At 41.0% G+C, this 26979-nt stretch overlaps 1 protein-coding gene across 1 annotated transcript in view; it reads left to right on the top strand.

The window, feature by feature from the left end:
• The window catches only part of XYLT1 (xylosyltransferase 1), a 423706-nt gene that overhangs the window by 372528 nt on the left and 24199 nt on the right, over positions 1–26979 (top strand). Inside the window, exons 8-10 of the mRNA XM_001365940.3 lie at positions 2128–2304; positions 12761–13023; positions 18450–18645. Coding sequence (XP_001365977.2) covers positions 2128–2304; positions 12761–13023; positions 18450–18645 — 636 coding nt within the window. The remainder of the gene's footprint in view (positions 1–2127; positions 2305–12760; positions 13024–18449; positions 18646–26979) is intronic.

Genomic DNA, 26979 nt, shown 5'->3' with positions numbered 1-26979 from the left:
AAGGTTAAAATCTCCATTTTTACAACCCCCCTGAGGCCTGAGGAAGACTAGTCTCTCCTATGAGTCTTGTAAACTTACCAACTTTGAAATTACAATAATTTGAGGATAAGAGGAAAAGAAAACAAAACCAATAATTGCTAGACGCATTGACAAAAAAGCCAGTTGGGAGCAGTTCCCTTTGGCATAAGAGTCAAAGGTTCAAAATCTCCATTTATACAGTAGTGTCAGAGGTCAGATTTGAACTCAGGTTTTGCTGACTTCAAATCCAGCACTATATTCACTATGCCACCTAGTTTCAAAATAAAAATACAATGAAATCTAATGAATAGAGTCGCTACTTAAATCCCAAAAGTCTGGATTAAAATACTGTTTCTAATTGACCAAATAAAAAATAATAATAGTATCCAAAAAAATACTGTTTCTGACACTTTAGGCTTGTTACAGTTTCCTCATTTATAAAATGGGGATAATCTTAATATCTAAGTTGTTAGGAGTCTCCAGTGTAGTGCATTGATTTGTAAACTTTCAAATGCTCCATAAATGGCAGCTATTATTAGTATTAGCTACATAAAAACGTTGGTTGCTTCCTCTTTCAGAGTTGTGCTAAGAGATTGTGAAATCGCTCCAGAGATCCAAAAATCACCCCCCCCCCTCGGCCCCCTCCCCCAATTCTATACGCTAAAACTCTGGAGTAGGTTCTATTTCTGTTGAGCCAGATGGCAGCCTCCCAGGAATAGTCAGGTGGCTGTCTTCCCCCACCCCACCCTATTCTCCCTAATCTTTTCCCCTGCCCCAGCTGCCTTCCTGTTCTGTGTTTGCCTTGATGAGTATCTTTTAATGATTTCAGAGCTCCTTGGCCAGCAGCCCTGAGCTTTCTGGGAGAATGATGAGTTTGGTCTGGGGACAACTGGCCTTTTGTCATTCAGGGGAATTAGAACGCTTGTCATAATGTGCCTGGTTCTTAAAAAATTATTATTATTATTCTGCACACATGTTAAGTAATCTGCTTTTAATCCTATTTCGGCTAAAATCACCTTTTCTCTCAACTCCGATAACCTCTCCATCCATTATCTTGCCTGGAATTTCTGTATCATTATGAAAGGACATGGGGCAGAGGATAATTGGGTAGTTTTTTCCATCACCTCCATAAGAGTATGTGGCTCTATGGGTTTATAGACAATCTGAGCATAAAATCCAAATTCACCGGGCTGTCATTTAACATTAAAGGAGGGTTAGGAGATGGCAGGGAGAGTCAGACTCAATTGTGTATTGCTGCTTATTTATAGATCATTTTCAAGTTATTTTTAAAAAATAAAGGTTAACCCCTCCTCTAACGCCGAAGTTGAGCTCTGCTCTGCTCTGCCTTTGGAGCTGGCCGCTGGGCTTGATGCCCCCCAGATGCAGTGCAGCTTCACGGCCTCATCACTGAGCCTCTTGTTTCCCGTGCCTTCCACACACCACCATTTGGGTATAGAAATGGAACGTTAACACCAATGATAGTGGGGTGTCTCCAGACTAATCCTTGTCTCCTTTTCTCGTCTGTGATGCTACCCAATTATAAATAGAGCATCGCAGCAATTGCATAAGGATGATTTGGGGCTTGAAAATGCTTTTGGTCTCTGGCTAAATTTATCCAGGTAATTGCCTCGGGTCTACTTTGCTTTACCAGTCTAAAACACAACCTAATTGGGAGAAGGAGGAAAAGGAAGTCTTTGTGGCATTCATAATACCAACAAAAGTAACTAATATTTAAGGGAAAGGTATCTCTTTACCTTGTTATGGCATAAAGTAGAGAACCTTAAGGTTTGCAAAGAGCTGTGTACCTTTTTTTTTTAATCTAATCTAAATGATGTAAAGTGCTACAGTGATGATGATCCCCATTTTACAGATGAGGAAACTGATCACATAAGTATTGCTGAGCAGTTAAGACTTGAACATGCAGGATCTTGTCCCTGTGCTATGTCACATCATGGCAGAGCCCTCCATTTGCTAGAGAATTTTGTCTAGACCTCTCCAAAGGAGAACAGTTAGACGGGTTCAGAGATCATCCTTCCAGCTTCTTCCCTGAACACTCTGGTTGAGGAAGGACTGCTCAGATCTCACGGGGTCTCCTGTATCTCCTTTCAGTCCTTCTTCCACACTGTCCTGGAAAACAGCCCCCATTGTGGCACCATGGTAGACAACAACCTGCGCATCACCAATTGGAACCGGAAGTTGGGTTGCAAATGCCAGTACAAGCACATCGTGGACTGGTGCGGCTGCTCCCCCAATGACTTCAAGCCGGCAGATTTCCATCGCTTCCAGGTGAGCCGGCGGCCAGAAAGGATGGTCCTTCTGGTCAGGGTGTGGATGCAGGGGTTGAGGCATGGAGGAAAGACCCAGTCTGGCTCTTGGCAAGAGGCACACGGGTTATGTTGTCTCCTCTCGTAGGAAGAGATCATCTAGCTCTAGAAATGGATAAGCACCAGGAGCTCAAGGGGGCAAGAAGCCAGGTACATCAGTGGCACAAGTTCTTGCTGGCCATAAAATCAAACATGGAAAAACTCAGAGAAACAAGACGAGGCTATCTTCTATCTTTTTTCTAGGAACCTCACCCCTGTGTATGTATAAATGTGTGAGCCCACAGTTCTAAGGCAGAAGAGGTAAATGCTTACCTTCTGCCTTAGAATCAATACTGTGTATTGGTTCTAAGACAGAAAAGTGGTAAGGGCTAGACAATGGGTGTTAAGTGACTTGCCCAGGGTCACACAGCTGGGAAGTGTCTGAGGCCAGATTTGAACCTAGGACCTCCCATCTCTAGGACTGGATCTCAATCCACTGAGTTACCCAAGCTGCCCCCAGAGTTTAAAAAAAAAATGAGTCCTGTTTTGTGTGTGTTGCTTATGGAGTTCCCCTTATTACTTTATAGTCACATCTTGGATTTAACAACAGTCATTATCACCGATGCTTCACACATTTTAATAAATGACCTTTATTCACCATCCCTGGTACTTCTGAACTTAAAACAGCCCTCCCTGGCCACTATTCTTCTATATAAGCCCTATTAGAACGTAAGCTTCTTGAGGAAAGGGATTTGCTCATTTTTGTATTTTTATCTCATTGCTTGGCACATTGAAAGGACTTAAAAAATATTTTTCATTCATTATGAGTCAGCCATGAAGGCAGAAATCATCCTATATTATCTCATGGTCTCATATTTAGAACCCAGACCCCAGGAGCCCACCATCGCCTTAGGCTAATGCTGTGTCCCGACTGATAGGTCTCCTTGTCCCACCTTGAGATTGCTGCAAAGGGTATATTGAGAATGGTGCCTCTTGTGGTATTCAAACCACTCTATAAATGAAAAAGTACAATGGCCCAGTGCCCAGAGTGATGGAAATCTAAAATGAGAAAATCATCGCCATCCTTGAGTGTTAACGGCGTCCCCGGTAGGGCTTAGAAGTGCCCTCCACTAAGGTCAGAGCAGACTGCTCTGCAGGATGCCAACATCTCCAGTTAATTCAGTAGAAGGAAAAACATCTGCCTGGACAGCTCTTTGGTATCATAGGACTCATCATGAATAAATTTATTAAACTCCTTTGTAGGGGTCAAGCAGTAAAGATGGAAATACAGAAGTGAGATGGTCCCTGCCCTCAGGGAGCTTCTACACATTTAGGGAAATGGTAGCAAGGGAGGAATGTCTCCGTTTTCCAATCTCGAGGGTCTTAAAGGAGAAAAGCATTTATTAAACACTCAATTGCCACCCAATGGACCGAATTTTCCATTTTCCAGTTTGTCCTTTATGGTAGAGTATAGACACGGCTCCAAAGTCCATCAGCCATGTAGGATGTTTTGTTTCTTTATGTGTCCTTGGAACATGGGCATGAGACGGGATGGTCTTTGTCCCTTTTAGCCACCTCTTTCAGCCATTCCTTTCCTGTCTCTTCCTGCCTACACCGCTGAGTATGAAGGCTTCTTTCTTCCCTCTTCCTGGCTCTCACCTTTGCCTGTAAACACAAATAGGACCCAAAAAGTATGAGTTTGCATTGGGGAAATTTTCAACTCATTACTTAAGTAGGATTGAAATTCCCCCGGTTATATGTTACTTGCTCCTAAAAAGATTAAACAAATTACTTTCAGGTCAGCGTAGTAGACACGTGGGATCTCTGCGCTGCTTCCCTAACAGTCCCTGAAAATGTTGAATTAGAGTGCTAGACAGATTACCTTGCAACGCTTTCTCCTAAGCCCTTGCTCTGGTCTAAGTTGATTTCGTTCTGCCCGTCTTCCTTGAATAACAGTTAGAGATTTCACATTTTTTGTCCCCATTCTAATCCCCTAAAATTGATTTAGATGTCTCCTCTCTCATTCACAAGGAACCTTCCCTGGCAATCCAGGTAGAGGAAGCCTCGTTTCCCATCTGGGGCCCATGTTTACTCCAGCTGGGCCCAGCAGGATCTGGGTCACTGAGAGGATTTCAGTGAGTGAGAGAACATAACCCAAGCCTCGCCATATGCTTTTCTCTCTACTATCGCCTCCCCTGACTCTTAAGCCCAAATCCTTTCCTGCTTTTGGGAAATCTTCTTAACTTGAAAGCGCTTTGATTAGTCAGATGACTCCTGAGCTGCCGTGATCCCTTCTGGCTTCACACCAGGCCACCATATTATTTCTCTACCCACCTGTTCTTTTGTGCTCTGTAGTCAACCAGTGCCCTCTAGGAGAGAGAGGGCTGAAAATGCCCAATGGGCGCTCTTTGGTTCTCCCAGCCCCAAGAGCTATGTCATCCTCAACAGAATGGTGGGCCTGAAAAATCTTCTCCTGAATTCATCATCACCAGAATTTTTAACTCCAAAAATCATGCCTCCTAGAAAAATGTAGAAGAAAAATTTGGGAGGGAAATAGGATTTATTTGTCAACGAAACCCAATGAGAAAATATTGAGACAAAGGCTTATAGAGGGACCGCAGATTGAAAATTGGAATATGCCTTAGAGGAACTTTAGTCTTAAATTCCCCTTATTTTACAGATGAAAAAATTAAAGCCCAGCAATATTAAATAACTTGGTCAAGGTCACATGGATGGCAGAGTTGGGACTTGAGCCTGAGTCCTCTGACTCTATCCAGCACAGTTTCCAAAGTACCATGCTGTGTCCCCTCGATACTGCCTACCCCCCAACCTTATCCCCAGTGTGGACTAAAACATGTTTCCTTGCCAGACAGATGATTCAGTTAATGAACAACCCAGATCCTAAGAATACTAAGCAATCCAAAGAGCTTCCCCATTTTTCTTCTCCCCGACTCCCTACAGAAGCTGTATTCAGAGACTCCAAGGGTGCAGTTTATTATTCCAGATATTCACTTGACTAAATTGGCTGCCAGGTAGTTGGACTGTATTGTCCAGCATTTTGCTATTTTCATTTTTCTCTTTATGCAGAGAATTGCTGTTCTCTTTGAGGGGTTAGAAAGAGTTCTCATAAAGCTCAAAACGACATTTCTAGTTCCTTGCTTTCTTGGTGTCGGGCCTATTTACACACGATAGGTTTCCTGGCATTTCCTTCCCTTTCTTTCTCCCTTGATTAGGAAAGGAAAGACTAAAATGTGTGAACCAAACAAGACAGGTACTCAGCCCTTCCCTTTCTGCTCCCTCAAGTTTTACACACATCAGCTTTCATCACTTCCCGCCACTCTCTAATGGGCTGATTTCTGATGACAAATTTCATGGCACCATGAAATCTAATTAGCTTAGGCCCCACTAATTCGGAATTTGTGCTAATTCACACAGGAACTGGGTAGAAATGTATCTTTGCAGTGTCCTTGAGGGCATGATATGTTAAGCAAATTTATATGACATGAACAAAATCATATGGTGAATGTCTGACCTGCTCAAGGAAATGATAAATTGATTTTAGACACCTAGCAGAACCTATTTAAATGAGAGAAATTGAGGTGCTAATTACAAATGAGCTTCAGAATCCCTTAAAGCAAGATCGTCAACGCCTTAGCGTGGCAACACTTGATTGCATAATTATTACATAATTTAGACTTTTTATCAGCTCAGAATTGCCTTCTCCTGATTGGCCTGAATTAATAATTTTTTCAGAGTTCTAACTTCACAAAAGTGTTACTCTGGGTAAAAACAGTTGACACTATTGACTATCCCCTTTTCCCTGGATATTCTTTCCTTCCTGGATCTTCATGAGTCTCCTTCCCCACTGTATATCTAGTCACTCCTTTTCACTATCCTTTGGATTTCCTTCCATTCTTTTATGCAGGAGGGGTAAAATAGAATTCTGTTCCTAGGCTCTCTTCTCTCCTCTCTCTACACTGTAGTTCCCAGTGAGTGATTCACAAAACCTGAGAGTTTGAAAAGAGAGTCCAAAAGGTTGGTGCAAAAAATTCTTTTGTGATACCAGTAGTAAAGTAGTAAATAATCACAGAAAATTATGCAAAATATTTTAGTAGGATGCTAGCTACACATAAGGTATAGAATCCAGAGTTTACAAAACATTGTTTTTGTTGAAAAGAATTTACAGAACAAAAAAAAATGGGAAGCCACTGCCCTACATTCTTTCTGCGTGATCTTGTCAGCTCCCATTGGTTCATCTCTATGCAAATGACCCCAACATCCATATATCTAGCCCTAATCTCTCTCCTGAGCTTCAGATCCACATCACCTACTTCCTGTTGGGTATCTCCAGATGGATGTACTCTAGGCTTCTCAAACTCAACAAACCGAAAACAGATCACCTGTCATCTTTCTCCTCATCTTCCCTTCTTCCTACCTCCCCTATTCCAACCCCTATTACCCCCCTTCTGCCAGGCACCCAAATACACAACCTTGGAGTCATTCTCAAACCTTCATTTTTCCTCATTCACATCTAAATGAGCAAGCCTTCTCAGTTCTTGCTCCACCATATTCCTCACATCTATCTCCTTCTCCCTACTCATATGGCTACCATCATGATTCATTTCACAGTTCTAGTTAATGTTTCCCTGGGACTCTAGCAAGAGACTGCTTACTGGACTCCTAACATTCCGTCAATCTCACCCATTTATACTCCAGAGAATTAATATTACTAATATCCCTAACTAGAATTTGGTTAAAAAATAAAATAGATTAGCTAATCTGATTTTTAAGAGACTAAAACCAAATCATCCATTTCAAATTGGTATTTCTAAAAGCACAGATATGATCATGTCATTTCTTTACTCAAAAAAATTTTTGTCAGTGTTTACCTTTGTCTTTGTTTTAAAAAATCCTTACCTTCTGTCTTAAAATCAATACCATATTGGTTCCAAAGTGGAAGAGGAGTAAGGACTAGGCAATGGGGGTTAAATGATTTGCTCAGGGTCACACAGCTAGGCAGTGTTTGAGGTCAGATTCAAACCCAGAGCCTCCCATCTCTGGGCCTGACTCAATCCACTGAGCCACCTAGCTTCCCCCTTTCTCTTTGTCTTTACAACAAATGCAGATTCCTCCATTTGGCATTTAAAGTCTTTAGCAACCTAGCCTCCGCTTCCCTTTTCCAGTGTTTATCTACACTTCCCAAAATGTACTTTGTCTGATGCTGGCCTCCTGGCTATTCCACAAATAGGACACTCCATCACTTAGCTCTGGGCATTTTCTCAGGCTGCCTCTCATGCCTGAAATGCTCTTCCTCCCCCTTTCTAACTACTGGCCTCCCCGGCTTCCTTTAAGTCCCAACTAAAGCCCTATCTTCTACAAGAAGCTTTCCCTAATCTCTCTTAATGTCAGTGCCTTCCCACTTTTCATTATTTCCCATTTATCCTATAGATAGCTTGCTTCATACAAATTCTTTTGCCTGTTTGTCCCATTCACTTGTAAGCTCCTCAAGGGCAGGGACCATCTTTTACCCCTTTTTGGTTCCCCAATGCTTAACACATTACCTGGGACATGGTAGGTGCTAAATAAATGCCTATTCATTAATTATTTATTCAGTATCATGCATTACTTTTCTTCAAATACTCACCATTTCTCCCAGCCTAGCCTGTTGGCTTTTTCTCACCCAGGTTACACTGGCACCTATATAGCTCTTTGTCTTTGTCCAGGCTCTTCCCCAGGGCTGGAATATCCTCTCTCCTCCAACCCCCTTCAAGGTTCAACTGAAGAGGTTCTTCTCATCAAAAGCACAGCTTTCCTCTCCCTTATTGTTGCTGCCCATAAACTGCTTTACGTATATTTTTTCCAATGACAACTTGACCTAGGGACTGTTTCCTATTTCTCTTTTTTCTGCTTAGCATCCCACCCAGTGCTTGTAACACAGGGACTTAATAAATGCTTGTTGTATTGCACAAACGCTCATGCACAAATACTTCACTTCCCTACATGGTAAACAGCCTGCATGCATCCTAAGGATCAAGCATATTCCCAAATGTCAAAAATCAAGATTCCTTTGGCTATAAAGAGCTTGAAGACAATATTCAAAGAAAATAGTAGAAGAGGTTGATAAATATAGAAAAATGTCCTTTTAGAAAATCTGGACATGATCAGAGAAATCATAGAAGGAAAAAAAGGACCTTGAAAGGTCATTTAGTTCTGCCCCCTGCCTCCAGGCAGAAGCATTGCTTTTTTTTTTTTAAAGAAACACTGCTTACAAGAAAATAAATCTCTATCAACCTAAAGAGAGATCCATCTATTTATCTATATCTATCTGTCCATCCATCCATCTTTGTCTCTGTCTACCTACCTATCTATCCATCCGTCCATCTACTTATCTATCTGTCTATCTAATCCATCTACCCATCTCACCATCCATCTGTCCATCTGTCTGTCTATCTTTATCTATCTTTCTAATCCATCTACCCTTCCATCCACCCATCCATCTGTCCATCTATCTGCCTGTCTGCCAATGTCTATCCATCTATCTTTCTAATCTATCTATCCACCTACTCATCTATCCATCCATTCATCCATTTATCCATCATCTGTCTACCTGTCTGTCTGTCTGTCTATCTAATAGAACGTCCCATGTCTCTGTACTTGGCCTGTTTTGTTGAACACCTCATCAAGCACTTAAGTGAAGGCTTAGATGGAATACTTACATCTGAAAAAAACTTGAATCTTCAATTCAATTTGACAAACGTCTGTTCTGTGCCTAGTACATGTGTTTTGCACAGGCAAAACACTGTTGGGTTCTGAGAAAGACAGGCTCTGCTTTTAATTATAACATATACACAAAGAGTCTAATTGAGGTTGAAGAAGAGAAAGTGTAGAAACACTTGGGAGTGAAGGAAGGGTCAATAAAAGAAAGATCTTCACAATTAAATGAAAGATGGATTGGAGTGGAGAGAGATGTGAGACTGGAAGAACAATTAGAAGGCTATTGCCACTGTCAGGTGATGAGCTTTTGAATTATGGTGCTGACTATGTGAGCAGAGAGAAGAGACACACTAAAAATATCACGAAGGTAGGAGATACGCGTTGGTAATAGATTGGGTGTGAGGATGAGTGTAAGAAAGCAGTCAAGGATGACCCGGAGGTTGTGTGCCAAGGAGGACAGGATGGTGACTCCCCAGACAGTAATAGGGAAGGGAGCAAGAGAAAAGGGTTTGAGAGGAAAGATGAATTTTATTATGGACATGTTAGCTTTGAGATGTGCATGAGACATCCAATTCACGTGTCTAGAAAGCAGTTGAATCTGTAGGCCTAGAGCTTAGGAGAGAGGTCTGGAATGGATCTGGGAATAATAGTAGGTAGCATTTAAGCTAAGTGGAACAATGGATAGAGTGCCAAGCCTGGAGTCAAAAAGACCCCTGAGTTCAAAGATGGCTGCAGATAATTAACTAGCTCTGTGACCCTGGGCAGGTGACTTAACCCTGTTTGCCTCAGTTTCTTCATCTGCCCAATGAACTAGAGAAGGAAATGGCAAACTACTTCAGGATCTTTCCCAAGAAAACTCCAAATGGGGTCAAATGACTAAAAAAAAATGGCTGAATGATATATAGCACATGTTTTATAATTATTATTTCAATCGAGCCTCACAATAATGCTGGGAAAGAGGTATTACTATTAACCCCATGAGGCACACAGGTTAAGGGATTTGTCCAGGGGCGCACAGCTAGTAAGTATCTGAGGAAGGATTTGAATTCAGGTCTTCCTTACTCAAAGCTCTGCACTCTTCACTGAGCCACCTAACTGCCTAATAATATCTATAAAGATTTTAACTACACCCATGGGCATTGCTGAGATCACCATGTAAGGCAGCAAGAAATATGCACACTGCCCTTCTTGAATTCTTTGCTCTCTTGTCCTATCACAGTTCATTCAATGCCAATTCTTAAACCTATGTCACTCATGCCATCTGGTCTATTTCTTTCTACTCCTATGCTGCTGAATACCACTGAAAGTCATACAACCATGCCAATTGGATTAAGAATTCACATTATATGATCTCAACTGGGACTTTAATGCTACATAATAATCCTTTTATTCTTTCCTGATTGACTCTCACACATTCTCCCTAAAGCATCCCCTCCAAACTTTTGTTCTTGAAGCTCCCTAATGTCACCCCTTCTCTTTCGTTTTTTAAAAAATTTCAACAGAGTCACATCCTTACTTTACCAGGGAAAGGTCCCTGATCTCCCTTACTCCACATTCTAGTTGCCCTCCTCTCCCTCACCTTCATCTCCTCTCCTTCATTCCAGTTTCTGACAAGAAAGCCCTTCACCTTGGCCAGCATGCCTATTTTTGTGCTCGCTCTCTCTCTCTCTCTCTCTCTGTCTCTGTCTCTGTCTCTGTCTCTCTCTCTCTCTCTCTCTCTCTCTCTCGCTCTCGCTCTTTCTCTCTCGCTCTCTCTGTCTCTGTCTCTGTCTCTGTCTCTCTCTCTCTCTCTCTCTCTCTCTCTCAGTCTGTCTCTTACTCTCCTCTTTCTCTTATCTCTCTCCCTCCTATCTCATTCACACACACACACACACACACACACACACACACACACACACACACATACAAAGAAGTATGTTCCATCTATCATTTCCTCCCTATCTAATCTTTCTTCTAACTGCTAACTCCTTTCCATCCAATGTACAAATATGCACAAGTATCCCCTTACTTGTGCCAGTGGGGAGCAAGAAATAGGCTGGCGCCTTCCTTTGGTTGGTGACCCAAACTCATTTCCATGAGCTGGAAGAAGGGCTGAGATCTAACAGGCTTTCTGCTTGGGGTTCAGAAAATTTCATCTGTAAAACCATGGTAGACTATAAGATCCTCTCAGGCAAGAATGATTTCATTTTTGTTCCTTTACCTTCCCAAGCACAGTGCCTGGAATGTAATAAATAATTAGTAAATGTTTGTTGAATTGAATTGAAATGAAATGATGCAGAACACATGTGCTAAGTTCACACTATGTTTTGGGCACTGGGTATATCAAAAAAGAAAAAAGTAGGAGGCAGCTGGGTAGCTCAGTGGATTGAGAGCCAGGTCCAGAGGTCCTGGGTTCAAATCTGACCTCAGACACTTCCCAGCTGTGTGACCCTGGGCAAGTCACTTTCCCCCCATTGCCTAGCCCTTACCACTCTTCTGCCTTGGAACCAACACACAGTACTGATTCCAAAATGGAAGGTAAGAGTTTTAAAAAAAAACAGTAGTTCCTGCCTTCAGAGAGTTTATATTCTACTGGAAGAATATCGTTTGTACACAAAAAATTATAAAATATATACAAAATAAACAAAAAGCATTTTGAGAGAATTCAAACTGGTGGAATCGGGCCCCTCTTAAAGGAGGCTGCACTGCCCTTGAAGAGGGCAAGCAATTTCAGGAGGCCGAGGTGAGGTTCTTGGGTGCTCTAGATATCAGGAACAGCCTGGGGAAAAATCAGGGAGGCTAGAGTTTTGTTCATTGGTAGCAACAAATAAAGGGCAGCTCTGCGGTTGTTCAGTGGACAGACCATTGGGCCTGGAGTCAGGAAAAGCTGAGTTCAAATTTGGCTTCAGACCTTTACTAGCTGTGCTTGACTTAATCCAGTGGAGGAGGAAATGGCAAACCACTCCCGTAGCTTTGCCAGGAAAACCCCGTGCACGGTATTGGTGTGCTTTGGAGGAGAATCGACACAGAGCAGGGTAATAAAACCCCAAAATATTCAGAAGGACAGTGTGCTGGAGAAGAGACAAGAAGTGGGAATAAAGAAAGGCTACAAATTAGTTCTTAGGCAAAGGTCCTAAAAGTTGTAGTGGGCTCGAGCTCAAAAAGAGATGATGCAATATTGGGCTTTATTAATATCAAAACTGTCAAATAGCAAGTGACATATTGCTATGTTCTCCTTTGGGTCACATTTGGAATACGGTGACCGCATTTCTGCATGTCGTATTTTAGAGAAGACGTTGACAAGATTATTGTCATTATTCAGTCATTTCGGTCATGACTGTCGCTTCAGGACCCCACCTGATATTTTCTTGGCCAAAATCCCAGAGTGGTTTTCCATTTCCTTCTCAAGCTCATTTCACAGATAAGAAAACTGAGGCACACAGTATTAAGTGTCTTGCCCAGTCATACTGATAGCAAAGGTCTAAGGCCAGATTTGAACTGAGATGAGTCTTTCTGACTTCAAGATTGGGATTCTATCCATTGTGCCACCTAGCTGCCCTCATGGACAAGCTTAGATGGGTTCCAAGAAGGGCAAAAGGACTGTAATAATCTCATAGCTATTTGGCCTTGGACAAGTCACTGTACTTCTCACCCCTCTTAGTTTCATGAAAGGATTGGATTCCAGCTCTAACATTGTCTGGTTTTAACAATAATTAACTCAGTTTTTTTCCATCCTGTGAGCACAGCAAACTGCCCGACCAACATTCTTTGCACGTAAATTTGAAGCTGTGGTGAATCAAGAAATAATAGGCCAACTGGATTATTACCTTTATGGGAACTATCCCTCGGGCACCCCAGGCCTCCGGTCCTACTGGGAGAATGTCTACGATGAACCTGATGGGATCCACAGCATCAGTGATGTTGTACTGACCATGTACCACTCATTTACCCGCCTGGGTCTCCGAAGAGCTGAGACATCCTTACACACCGATGGCGAGAACAGCTGCAGGTGAGCTCAGAGGCCCTTTGCTTTTCCTTCTAAGGTGCCCAACATGGGGAGCAAAGACAAAATGCCAGCATCAGTTGGGATAGAAAAGGTTGGCCGCAGGAGAGAGAGAGGAGACAAAGAAGAAGAAAGCAAGAGGGGAATCAATATTTTAGGTATTTGGAGAATTTTCCTTTGTTCTTTTTTTTTTCTGAGGAGATGAAAATAAGTTGAATTGCTAAATATAACTTAGCTCATGAGTTCTTAATCTTTTTTGTGTCCTGAACTCCTTGGACAATCTGGTGAAGCTTATGGACCCCTTCTCAGAATGGTATTTTATTTATTTATTTTTTTAAGCCTTTATTTTCTGTCTTAGTAACAACTCTATAAGCAAATGGACTTTAAGTGACTTGCCTAGCATCACAAATCTGATAAGTATCTGAGGCCAGATTTGGACTGAGAGCTTCCAAAGCCCTGACCTGACTATCTACTGTGCTACCTAGCTGCTCCTTAAAAGAATATTTTTAAATGCAGAAAATAATATACATAGGATTTGTAAGGAAATCAATGATGTCAAAATACAATCATTAAAATGGTTTTACAAAGTTCATCAATCCCAGATTAAGAATCTCTATTCTAGTTTTCACTTTCTTCCCTTCAATTCCTCCCTTCTTTTTATCTTCCTTTCTCTTTTTCTCCTCTTTTCTCTCTTCTTTTGTTCCCTTTCTCAGTCTTCCCTCTATTCATACCTTGGAGGTAGGAAGAATGGGAGATGAAAGGAGAATATCATAGGATCATAGACCTCTTCCTTTCTCTTTTTCTCCTCTTTTCTCTCTTCTTTTGTTCCCTTTCTCAGTCTTCCCTCTATTCATACCTTGGAGGTAGGAAGAATGGGAGATGAAAGGAGAATATCATAGGATCATAGACCTCTTCCTTTCTCTTTTTCTCCTCTTTTCTCTCTTCTTTTGTTCCCTTTCTCAGTCTTCCCTCTATTCATACCTTGGAGGTAGGAAGAATGGGAAATGAAAGGAGAATATCATAGGATCATAGACCTCTTCCTTTCTCTTTTTCTCCTCTTTTCTCTCTTCTTCTTTTGTTCCCTTTCTCAGTCTTCCCTCTATTCATACCTTGGGGGGTAGGAGGAATGGGAGATGAAAGGAGAAGAATATGATAGGATCATAGACCAAGAGCTAGAAGGAACTTGGAAGTCATCTAATCCAATTCTCTCATTTTATAAATGAGGAAACCGAATCCCAAGGAGGTTAAATGATTTGCCCAAGGTCACAGGTAAGAAGTGGCAAAACTAGGATTAGAACTCAGGTCCTTTAACTCCAAATCCAGCATGCTTCCCACCATCTTTCTCCTCAAGCAAGGTTCTCGTTTTTAATCTCCCACAAGTCCTGAACATACTGCCTTTTCCCTGAGCTTCCTTCCTGCTACTGGATACCTTATTATCAAGTACCCCTGCAAGAAAACTAGGGTGACACATAGAATTTCCCATCATCAGCTTATGTTCTAAGGGCTCTCCCTCTGCGGACATAACTGTAGTGTCAAGAAGTCCTTGATTCAAGCCTCTCTTGGTTCATGTCATATTATGTGACTGAGTTAAATCTGTTTACCAGACAGTTCTCTAAAATTATAAATTGCAAGTGTACTCACTAATCAGCATTGGTAAAGGGAGTTTCCTCCCTGAGAGTTCCCTATTGTAATGAAATCACAGGTCCTGGCCAAGAAACAATAATAATATAATAGGACCCCTCTCCTTACAATGTACCTAGAAAGACAATCCACATCCTTTTGTTGACTTAGACTTTCCTTGTGCAGAATAATCTTCAAACAAGCAAATTAGGGCTTGGAAATCTTTTAGGGTTGCACCAAGGAAATGATGTGCCCCACTTTTAGCAATCTCAGTATATAAAATTTGAATTTACAGAATAAACCAATTAAGGAATGATAATCTGCACTCTAAAACACACAATAGATGAGGCTCTCCCACTCTATGGTTGCTTGGTTGCTTTGGCAAAAGATTTTGATTTACACCCTCTTCAGGAGGATTTCTGTAGCTGAAGGTGAAGTAGAAGCATATTAGTCATCCTGCGATTGGACCTTAAGGACAGACCAGCATAGGACCAATCCAGTGGGTTGGTGTGGAGCAAGTGTGGAGGCTACTGCCAAGTAATAATGGTTCCAATTGTTTTTGTTTTTGTTTTATTTTTTACCTCGTCACAAACTCTAGGCAAAAAATATGTGTGTCTGTCTGTCCGTCTATGTGTCGGTGTGTGTCTGTCTGTTTGTATGTATCTGTGTGTGTTTAACTTGGCTGCCTTTGCCCAAGAAGCCATTTTAAGAGACATGCATGTTTTGTTTTTTCTTCGTTTCACGTCTCATCCTTTGTAACAAGGTAGTGATTTCAGGAAATGGGTAAACACGGGAGGTTTATGTAACCATTGTAATTGGGCATAAAAACTTAGGCTTCTGATGGAGCCTGGAGGGAAACTTGTATTTAACAGAATAGGGACAGTGATTTGTGGAATGCTGTTATTATAGGACAACAAGTACAGTATAAGTGCTGGACAATTTAAACTTTGTCAAAGCAAGCAACCTTTTATTTTACAAGCGATAAGGGATGCCGAACTCTTGTAACTTCTCTTCCTCTCTAATCTTTCTCCTCTTTTCCACCCCCTTTTCCTTCCCCTCTTTCTTCCTCTCTCTCATTTTCTCCTTTTTCTCTTCCCTTCTCTCTTTTTCTTCTTTCTATCTTTTTTTCAATTCCCCTTTAGCCATGCCTAATCTGACTGGCTCTTAGTCAGCATTTCTTGATTTCTACTCTGTGGAGCATTGCCCTGGATCCTTTGTAGAGGAAAGATCAAGAAGCTATGTGAAGAAGGTTTTGGAATGAGAGAGAGGAAATACACAATATTAATAACTGTATAACACCACCAAATAAACATAAACAGTGGGAAAATGAATAGAGTACACACTGACTAGGGAGGCGAAAAGGCAAGGTGTAATCAGTCAAGTCAGATGAATCCCTGGCAACTTCTTATAAGAAGAGATTCTTTTGAGTTGATTTTAAATTGGGAAGGTAGGGGGGAAATTCCATTCTATATAGGCAGTGTGAATAGGAAGCCATTTCAAATGGGTTTTGCTTAAGGCAAATAGGAGAGCTGAGTTTGAACCAGAGATTTATACAATTTATGTGTTTGTGTTCTTGGTACCTCCCTGGGTGCATGGCTCACTCCTACCCTGACGGGAGACACTGCCATGTAGATCTTGAACTGAAGGGAACCTCAGAGGCTATGGAAAGCAACCTTCCAAAATGACTTACAACCAAGCTTTTATTAAAGACTTGCTGGGTATCCCTCCTTCTACTAGACTCTGTTGTGTCTTTCTACCCACTTAGGAGCAAGGGTGACAATCTAAAATAACTTCATTGCTGTCTTCTTTCCCCCATCTCACACTCTGATCCATAAGGACAAGGGCAAATGTGGGCTAGGAGACTAAGAGAAGACTAGGTTACTTTCAATATGTGGTGGTCAAAAGAGGGCCAAAATGGGGTGTCACTGGGGCAGCCACGGCTAAGGGTCTCCTCTTCCAGAAATGATTCTTTAGTTCCATCTCATTGATTCAGGCCAGTCCCCAAACACAGTAAACGTTTGCCACTGCCCATCCTGAGAGCAGGAGGTCTCGGTATTCCAAAGAGCAATCAGAGGATTGCTTGTATTGGCTGCATGGCCTTGTGGGCTCTGTTTTCACAGAGTGCATCCGTGTTGGCCTTGTGTATAACTTGCTGGGCTGTGTTGATTCCAGAAGCTATGTGAACAGCACTGCATGGTGTCAGGGGCTGTGAGAAAATGCCATTTCCTGATGGACTGTCCTCATTAGGCATAGTCCAAATGAGAAACTGACCCTTTTCTGGCTGCTTGCTTCAGGGTAGCTTCTCTTACTTTGGTTCCATGTCATTGGCACCTTCCTAGAATACAATTCACTTGTATATGGCACCCTGATCTGGGTGCTGGCAGGCTCTCCTGTTGAAATTTGTTGGTCCTCCTCCTACCTGTCAATCCCAGGTCTTAAGGGTTCTTGATCAGTCCTTAACATAAGATTCTTGATTTAGATCTTAAGGAGAACTTAGAGATCTTCTTTGCCAACACCTTCATTTTATACCAAAAGAAATGAATCCCTAACAGGGTAAGTGCAAGCCCAAGGTCATTTGGGTACTAAATGGCAGATCTGGGAATCAAACTCAGGTCCTTTGACTTGACAGTCTCTGACTCTTTTATTTTTATTTTTTTCTTTAGTAATATTATTTATTGTTTATGGCTTGCCCTTTAATCTAACTTATTCTTTTTTAAAGATATTTTATTTTGCCAATTTATATATAATAACAATTTTCAACATACCCTTTCTGAGATTATAAGATCCAAATTGTCTCCCTCTCTCAGAGACAGTAAGCAATTTGATATAGGTTATTCTTGTATTATCAGGCAAATCACTGGTCGTTGTTGTAAAAGAATATCCCCAAATAGGCCACTTTCCCCTGCACAATGTAGTCTGGACCTGTGATTTTTCTGCTTCCAATTCAAGAACCTCCTCTACCAGTGGAAGTTGACACCTTCTCCTCAGTGTTTAGACTTGAAGAGTTACCCAGCACTGAGAGGGTTACTGTTTTATCTAGGATCACACACACACATCAGAGACAGGATTTGAATCCAGGACTTCCTGACTCTGCAGTCTACTCTTTACCCACAGTGGTTCCACAATGCTCAAGAACAATGGCAGTTTAGTGGAGTGGCAGCCTATGGAATTTTTGCCTCCGGTGATACACATTATATCATTGGATCATAACATTTAAAGCTTAAAAAGCCTATTCAGATCAATAGCCTCAATATCTTAGTGGTGCAAAAAACGGTCTAGAGAAGTGAAGGGAAGGCAGGATGTGGTGTAGGAAAAACAACAAAACTGAAATCAGGGGACCTGGGTTCTAATCCCACCTCTGGTATTAACTACATTGATCACCTTGGGCAAGTCCTTCACCCTCTTGGGCCTCATCTGTTTGGCCATCTATAAAATTAGGGAGGAATTGAATGGGATGACCCCAATGATAGCTTCAGAGTCTGCAAATGAATGCTGAAGTGACTCATTCCAACATCACATGAGTTGGGTCTGAATTGGATCTGAACCCAGGTCCTCCAGGGCTTATTCTACTATGCCTTACATCACCTAATGATTCTGCTTGGCACAACTCTTGTCTTTGGTCACCGTTCCCCTCCCACCACAGCACCCCTTTCATCTTCCTAATATGGCCCCAGGGATTGGCTCAGCAGTAAACCCCACAGATCCTTGCTCAGCTGGCCAGCCTCACTGCCCTACACCCATGGGAGGTTAAGCACTTTCTGGCACTGATCTGGGCTTGCACCCAGTCATGGATGCGTGTTTCTGTTTTTCAGGTACTATCCAATGGGTCATCCAGTGTCCGTTCATCTGTACTTCCTTGCTGACCATTTCCAAGGCTTCCTAATCAAACACCACGCGACAAATCTGGCTGTGAGCAAGCTGGAGACCCTGGAAACATGGGTCATGCCAAAGAAAGTCTTTAAGATCGCCAACCCGCCCAGTGATTTTGGGAGACTTCAGTTCTCTGAGGTAAAGATGGCGAGGTTCTGCTTTAGCCCTTTCGTCGTGTTCCTCTCCTTTTCGACTTGTTTTTAGCAAAAGGAATAAACTGATGGGGCTAAGTTCTGAATATCTGGAGGCCCGGCCCACTGATGTCCTAAAAATGTTCCTCAGGTGCACTCCTCAGCATTAGCCTCATCCTGATACCAATCAATCAAATTCAGCAGTCAAATTTTTTTAACATTAATTTTAGTTTTGAAATTTTTATTTAGTCAATTTAGAACATTATTCCTTGGTTATGAGAATCATATTCTTTTTCCCCCACCCCTTCCCGTAGCCTATGCACAATTCCACTGGGTTTAGCAGTCAATTTAAAACAATATAATAATAAATAAAATAATAAATACTTATTAGGCAGCTTATTTTGCCTTTATTTATGCCTCTGACATTGTTCTGGGCACTGAGAATATAAGTAAGAGGGACAAAACAATCCCTACATGCAACACACATACATGGACAAGAGCACATAAAAATATGTCAACATAAGTTAATGCTTATATTTATAAATGTTTGTATATTGTATGTGTATATACGGCAATATGCCCATATGGGTCTCCCTCTTCCTTTATATGCATACACATACACACACAAAGCAGACAAATACAAAGTAGCTTGAAAGGAAGGGCACTCACAGTGGAGGAGATCAGGAAGGAATTCATGAAGATGGAACTCTTGACGAGGTAAGGAGTAAGAGCATTCCAGGCATGGGGAATGACCAGAGAAAAGAGATGGAGGGGCAGCTAGGTAGCACCAAATCTGGAGTCGGGAGGTCCTGGGTGCAAACCAGTCCTCAGATACTTCCTAGCTGTATGACTCCAGGCAAAGCATTCAACCCCAATTCAAATCTTGGCTCAACCACCTATTGCCTGTGTGACCTTAGACAAGTCTACGGGTGCTCCGTTCCTCATCTGGAAAGTTAAGAGGGTGGATTAAATAATCTCCGATGTCCTTTCCAGTACTAAATCTGTGATTCTGTCTGCAGAGAATACTGCCGACCCAATCTACTGACCCAACATCAGTGGCCTAGGAATTTCTTTACAGCTAATAGAGATAGATGTGCAATGATCCAACCAGTCTTGCCCAGTCCTTCTGCTAATCCATTACCTCCATTTGTAAAATGACTGGCCAGGATTAAGGGTACAGTCTATGGCTGAGGCTGTTAACTGGCTCATAAAGGCTCCATGGTACTGGCTCATTAGGACCAAACTCCAATCAGGGAAACTAATTAGACACAGTTTTGCAAATATGGATTTAGCTCTTGAGTCAGGGCTACTTCTATTTCTTTAGGAGTAGATTAGAGAGCACAAGAGCAAAGGTGTCCCCATATTCCTACATGGATGTTTGCAAAGGGATGCCAGAACCAACTCTAGCTTACACTTTTTGGGGGTGGCTGGATGGATAACTGGATTGAGAGCCAGATCTGAAGGTGTGAGATCCTGGGTTCAAATCTGGCCTCAGATACTTCCTAGCTGTGAGACCCTGGGCAAGTCACTTAACCCCCATTGCCTAGCCCTTACTGCTTTTCTTCTTTGGAACCAATACATAGTATTGATTTTAAGACAGAAGATAAAGATTTTTAAGTCTGTTTTTTAAATAATCAATTGTTAAATTTTCAGTATGAGCATTTTATATCTCAGAAATTAGCGATCACTACAAATCACAGCTTGATTTTTCATTTCCTTGATTATCTTTGTTGTTGTTCAATCACATCTGATTCTTTGTGACCCCATTTTGGGTTTTCTTGGCAAAGATACCAAAGTAGTTTGCCATTTTCTTCTCCAGTTCATTTAACAGATGAGGAAAACGGAGACAAACAGAGATATATGACTTGCCCAGGGTCATACAACTAGGAATTGTATGAGAATGGATTAAGACTTAGGTCTTCCTGACTCCAGGTCTGACACTATCCACCATGCCACTTAGCTGCCCGTTGTTTGTTTTTATTTAAAAAGTTGATTATGTAGTCTTTTAAAAATGTTAGTAATATAGATTAAAATTAAAAGTGTGTGGGCAAATATTCCCCCCACCCCACCGCCCCGCAGAGTGCCTGAGTGCCAGGCATTACTAGCATACCTTTGTACTGCTCTATAAACATTCCTTTTTCTTTTTTTTTTTAACACTTACTTTTAGTCTTAGAGTCAATACTATATACTGGTTTTAAGGCACAAAAACAGTAAGAGCTAAGCAGTAAAGATTACATGACTTGCCCAGGGTCACACAACTAGGAAGTGTCAGAGATAAGATTTGAACCCAAGACCTCTCATCTCCAGACTTGGTTCTCTATCCACCAAGCCACCTAGTTTCCCCCTCTATAAATATTTCTGGAGTTCAACAGGAGTGCTACCACATAATGAAGGCTCAAGTAATGAAGTCAACACCAAACTTGAGACTATAAGCTGTAAAAATTAAAATCAAATCTCAAATAATAAAAATGTTATATTTTAGAAGATTTATTAATGATCATTAGAAATCAAGGAATAAAGAGGATACAAAGTAAAGACCACATGCCCATGGCTGGTCAGCCATTTCAAACTCCCTGCCTTACCACCACCAAGCTCGGGACAGGAAGTAAAGAGGCGGAACCCTCCACATCCCCACCTAATATCCCCCTGTCTACAGGAAGTACATAATGACAGGAAGTCAGTAGGCTACCAGGAAATGTAGTTCTTTTTTAGGGAAACATTTTCAGTTATTGAAAGCAAACAATAATAATAATAATTGGCATTTATATAGCACTCTAACATTTGCAAAGTACTCTAAACATTGTAAAGCAATGCAAAGGGCATTCCTTCCACTCTCTCATTTGAGTCCCGCGGCACCCTGTAGGTGTGAATGCGTAGCTATTTTCTCCATCTGACATAAACTAACGATCCTGTGACATATCTCCAGGCATCACCCCACGAGCAAAGCACTGACCTGTACATGCGGCTAAATGCAGAACCATGTCCAAACAGGGCATCTGCATGATTTTTCTTGTTAAGCCACAAATTTCAATTAAGGCACCAAATTGATTGGGTAGATTTGTGCAGCCATTAAAGAGCCCTCTCTATAAATTATTGGCTTTCTGGGGCAATTAGAAGGTGCCACAGTCAGATTCAACACTGGGGCGGGCGCAGCCAATTGGAGACATTAATGTCCCATTAAGGAGATGAATGTCGGGTTCATTCTGTTTATCAACGTGGCAGTTGGGTGACTTGCCGTCTCCATGCCGTGACAAATGATTGTGTCTGTCCCATTTCTTGTGATTTGCGAGCGCTCCCATTGTGGGTTTAGTTCTTCAATCCTGAGACCCTTATGTCAAGAAATGCTTGGCAGAGAGTCAGGACACAATGAAAAAAGCCCTAAATACACCGTATCCATAGTTTTAAAGTTTTTTGTCTTTCTCTCCTGCCATCCCCCAAAAAGGGAAAAATTAGGGATTTAAATTAGAGGAAGGGAGACAGGTGATGTAGAACAGAGGGAACAGACAGTCCAAAACACTCCAAATCATTTAATCAAAATGTAATTGGAAACTATTTTAATAAAATAAATAAGAATACAATTAAACATAGATAGCATAACATTTTAAAATTAAATTGAGGCAGTTAGGTGGCTTGGTTGGATAGAAAGCCAGATCTGAAGGTGGGAAGTCCTGGATTCAAATTTGGCCTCCAGCACATTCTAGCTGTGTGACCCTGGGCAAGTCACTTAACCTTCCAATTGCCTAGTTCTTCTGCCATAGTGTTGATTCTAAGATGGAAGGTAAGAATTTAAAACACACACACACAATGTAAGTTGATTGGTAGCCTGCATGGATCTTTCTGTATGGATTAGGGGACCCCATTTCTATTTGAATTTATCACCACTGACATAAAGAAAATCCACTGTCTTTTTTGTCTCAAGGGTCAAATATGAACTCCTTTAGCATGTAAAGCTCTTTACATCATGGTCCCTTCCCTCGTTTTCCACTCTTCTAACACAATACTGCCCTCCTCACACTCTGTGATCTAGCTGTATTGCCTGTTCATCGTTCCATACTTACAACACTCCATCTCTCAGCATCATGTTGTTGCATTAGCTACCCTCCATGCCTGGAACATTCTCTGTCCTGATCTATGTTTTTTTAACCCTCTAGGGTGATAGCCTAATGGATGGAAGGAAAACTAGCTCTGGAGTCTTACGACCAGGGTTCAAATCCCACTTCTGATGCTTGTTTGATGTTAACTTCTGTTTCCTTATCTGTACAATAAGGGGATTCGGCTCGATACTTTTAAGGTCTCTTTCAGCTCTAGATCTGTGCTTATATGATTTGTTCCTGAGAAATACACTGGCTGTGTGAGCCTGGACAATCACTGAACCTCTCAGAACCCCCACCTCCCTCTGTGAGACTATTAGAGGTTGTTATTCTGCATTAATAGAGCAATTTCTTCATTCCAAGCTCTTTACTCTGATGAAAATCCTAGTTCTCTGTTATGGGGGGGGGGGGGGGAATGAGAAGAAAAAATTGGGAAAAAAGCAACTGGTAGAGTCTTTTCAGTAAGGGAGATATATATCTCTCTTTTAGCTAGGAACAAGTCCCATCCCAAAGCTTAGGAAAAAGATGCTGTTTGGGTTATGTCAATGTGTGTAGTAAGTGGAGGTGTGTGTATGTGTATGTGTGTGTTTTGCTTTTGTCAAATGATTATTTCGTGGTGAGTCCCAAAACGGTTCTGGTCCATCTGGAATGTTTTGTGGGACCCACAGCACAAAAGAAATAAAGAGCCTGGGAAGGAAGTCCAGGACTGAAGTCAGTTGGTTTCCCCATTCCTTCACAGAATTAGTTGTTTCCTCTGTCCTCCACAACACATCCCTCTGGGAGAATAGAAAGAGTCATCCATCTCTCTTTATTCTTCCCTAATGTCTTCCCGGCTTGCCCATTTTGTCAGCATTTTCTTCTGTTTTAAAATTTAATGTCCCTAAAATTACAATTTTTTTGCAAGCTGCAAGAAAGACATTCAGTGGATTTTCCTCTCTCTCCATTGCTCATGAACAAATCTATTCTTTAAGCAAGGTATAGAAGTAGCAGTTGTGTGACTATTATGTTCTTTCCTTTTTACTTTCTAATTTCAAAAACACACAATTTGCTCAACAAACATTCTTTCCTTTTCTTTTCTTCTTTTCCCTCTCATTTTTCAAAAATATCCCAGGCCTGGAAAGAGGCCTTAACATTGAATGAGTTTTTGATGTTGATTTCTCTTTCCTTAGTACAAATATAAGTTCCATAATTGATGGGTTGGTTAATTTTGCTGAATTGTTCCTTTTCCCTTTTTTTTTCTTTTCTTCATTATAAATGATGGAGCTCTGGAAAGAGGCTGGAGAAATATTAGCAATGTTTGTGATATAAAAAGAAGAGATAGCAATAAGACTATTTTAATTGAAAAAACAGACATCTCTTTAGCTATATGTCTTTGGTCCTGACTGGAGAAGGAAATGGTAAACTACCCCGGTATCTTTGTCAAGAAAATCCCAAATACGGGCACAAAGAGTCAGACACCACCAAACTTTGGTCCTGCATTGGATCCTAGTGAACAGGTCTTTTATATTTTTTAAAAACTCTTATCTTCCGTCTTGGAATCAATACTGTGTATTGGTTCCAAGGCAGAAGAGTAGTAAGGGCTAGGCAATGGGGATTAAGTGACTTGTCCAGGGTCATACAGCTGGGAAGTGTCTGAGGCCAGATTTGAACCCAGGACTTCTCATCTCTAAGCCTGCCTCTCAATCCACTGAGATACTCAGCTGCCCCCTGAACAAGTATTTTAAAAATTTTTAATTTTTAAATTATTTCTTGTCCATCCTATGCTAATTCTTAAGTTGGAGATTAATAGGATTTTAAATATATATTAAGTTAAATTATAAATAATATGACATAATATTATTTTATATAATATGATATAAAGAAATATAAAATAAATTACATATACATTAAAATATATGTTTATATATAATAAAGAATAGCCACCCATCCTCATCTTAATGGAGCAAGCTTTGATCTATACTGCCTCTCAAGTATTCATTCACTAAACATTTGTTGAACTCCTACTATGCACAAGGCAACACTGGGGTTGTTCCTTCCTGAGTTCCGTCTATATTGAACTTGGTTTTTTAAAGCAACAGATGCTACTATCTGAACATAAATGGGTAATACGCGTTGTTCCCTGAAGTTATAAAAATTGGGAACATGCAACAGCCCAAAGCTGATGCCTGTCCAAAAGCCGTGAGACATCAGAGCACGAAACCTAGGAATGCAGGGAAAATAGGTTTTTAGGAAGAGTATAAATATGTGCCTGTGTATGACTGTATGCATGTATGAGATGCTGTTTAAAAAAGGGGGAAAAAAAGATTTTCCTTTGAAAAATAGAAGGCACATGAGTTGTGTTGTCTTCATTCTCTTCTACCAAAACAGCTCCATGCTGCATCTTCAGAAACATGAAATTAGTGCTCCTGAGGGACAAAAAAAAGAGAGACCTGATTTAATTTGGAAGAATAATACGGCTTTTCTGCACTAGAAATCAATGCAGTAGATTCATCTCTCAGCACACTAGCAGAGAAGATTCATCCTGGGAGGAAGAAACCACATGTGTACACATACAAGTGGGTCACCAGCAATTAGTATGAGCTTTTGGTCCCTAATGACCTTGTTTGTGCTGGGAGCAGCCTGAAATAAGCTACGTGTACTGTGTCTGAATCCAGGACTGTCTCTCTGTTTATGGATACTCCCTTTCCTGTTTTTCAATATTTTTTCTCTAACATCATCAATGCCCATTTGTGCCAGAAGCTAGAAGAGCAAACATTAAAACCCGAGGCAGACCAGTGCACTGAAAAAGCAGCTTGAAAGATGACAACGATGAAGAAGGGGATATTGGTGACAGCAATGATAAATGATAAAGCACTTATATAGTGCTTTAAGATTTGCAAAGTACATTACATAGGCTATCTCATTTGGTCCTCACAACAGCCCTGTGAGATGACAGTGTTATTATTATCCCCATTTTATAGATAAGCAAACTGAGGGTGAGAGACATCAAGTGACTCCCCCAGATTCACACACTTAGTAAAAGCTACCAAGATAGGTCAGACTGTTTCCAAGTCTAGTGTGCTATTTACTCCAGGAGATCATAGGAGCTTGTGTTTAAAACTGGATGGAATCTTAGAAATTATCTAGTCTAATCCTTTCACTTGACAGATTGAGGAAATTGAGGCCAGAAGATTGAAGGGATTTGCCCCAAATCACAAGAATATTTAATGATAGGGATGGGATATGAACCCAGTCCCTCTAAAGAAAAATCTAGTGCACCTTCTGCTCTACCACCACATGGATGCCCATAGTAAATGCTTATAAAACATTTGCTAAATAAATATGAGGAGTTGACCATATGTCAACTAGATGGTGAAGTGATTAAAGTTAGAAAGATTCATCTTCCTGAGTTTAAATCTGGCCTCAGACACTTAGTAGCTATGTGACCATGGGGAAATCACTTAATCCTGTTTGCCTCAATGTCCTCATTTTGTCAAATGAGCCAGAGAAGGAAATGACAAACCACTCCAATATCTTTGCCAAGAAAATCTCAATTGGCATCATCAAGAGTCCAACATAACTGAAAGGACTGGGCAAAAACATCCATAGGAAAATGCTTCCACTTTGGCTTTCTTTCCCATAATATCATGGTTTGGAGCTATCTCTTCTTTGCTACAGGTTGTTATGTAGTTAAGGAAAATAAACTAATTTTAATAGCAGATGAAAGGAAACAATTAAAATGTAAATCTGTGTTTATGAGGGGGGAAAAATCCAGCAATGAGTGATTTAGCATTTTGGATTATCCTTGCCATGTTGAGTGATTGCCAAATCAGTAAAGAGTCATCAAGCACATTTTGGGGGATAAGCGATTTGGGGAGATAAGAAAGTATAGAATGTAGTCCTCTCAAAGAGTTTCTGAAGGAATAATTATTAAAAAAGTATTGTCAAGATAACAATCACAAGCCATTGGTCATTTATGTGACAATGACAGGAAATGCCAGCAGAGTTAAGAAGAGAGATAATAATGAACTGGGATGATCAGGCAAGGCTTTGCAAAGGATCTAGAATGTAAGCTGGATCCTGAGGGATTTGACTGAGAAAAGAGGAGGAAGAATAAAAAGCTATGTGGCAAAGAATTCCAAAAGAAGACTAGGGAGAACGTGGAAACCAAAAACCCAAGATATGTTCAGTGTGACAGTTCACAGAGCAATTTGGTGATAATGGGGGTTTTGTGCAAAAAGAAAAATAAAGGGAAATTATTCAAACTGCTA

Source organism: Monodelphis domestica, chromosome 7 (genome assembly GCF_027887165.1).
Source record: "Monodelphis domestica isolate mMonDom1 chromosome 7, mMonDom1.pri, whole genome shotgun sequence".
Taxonomy (NCBI): Eukaryota; Metazoa; Chordata; class Mammalia; order Didelphimorphia; family Didelphidae; genus Monodelphis; species Monodelphis domestica.
The sequence above is the reverse complement of the archived record's forward strand: the minus strand, read 5'-3'. Positions and strand labels throughout refer to the sequence as shown.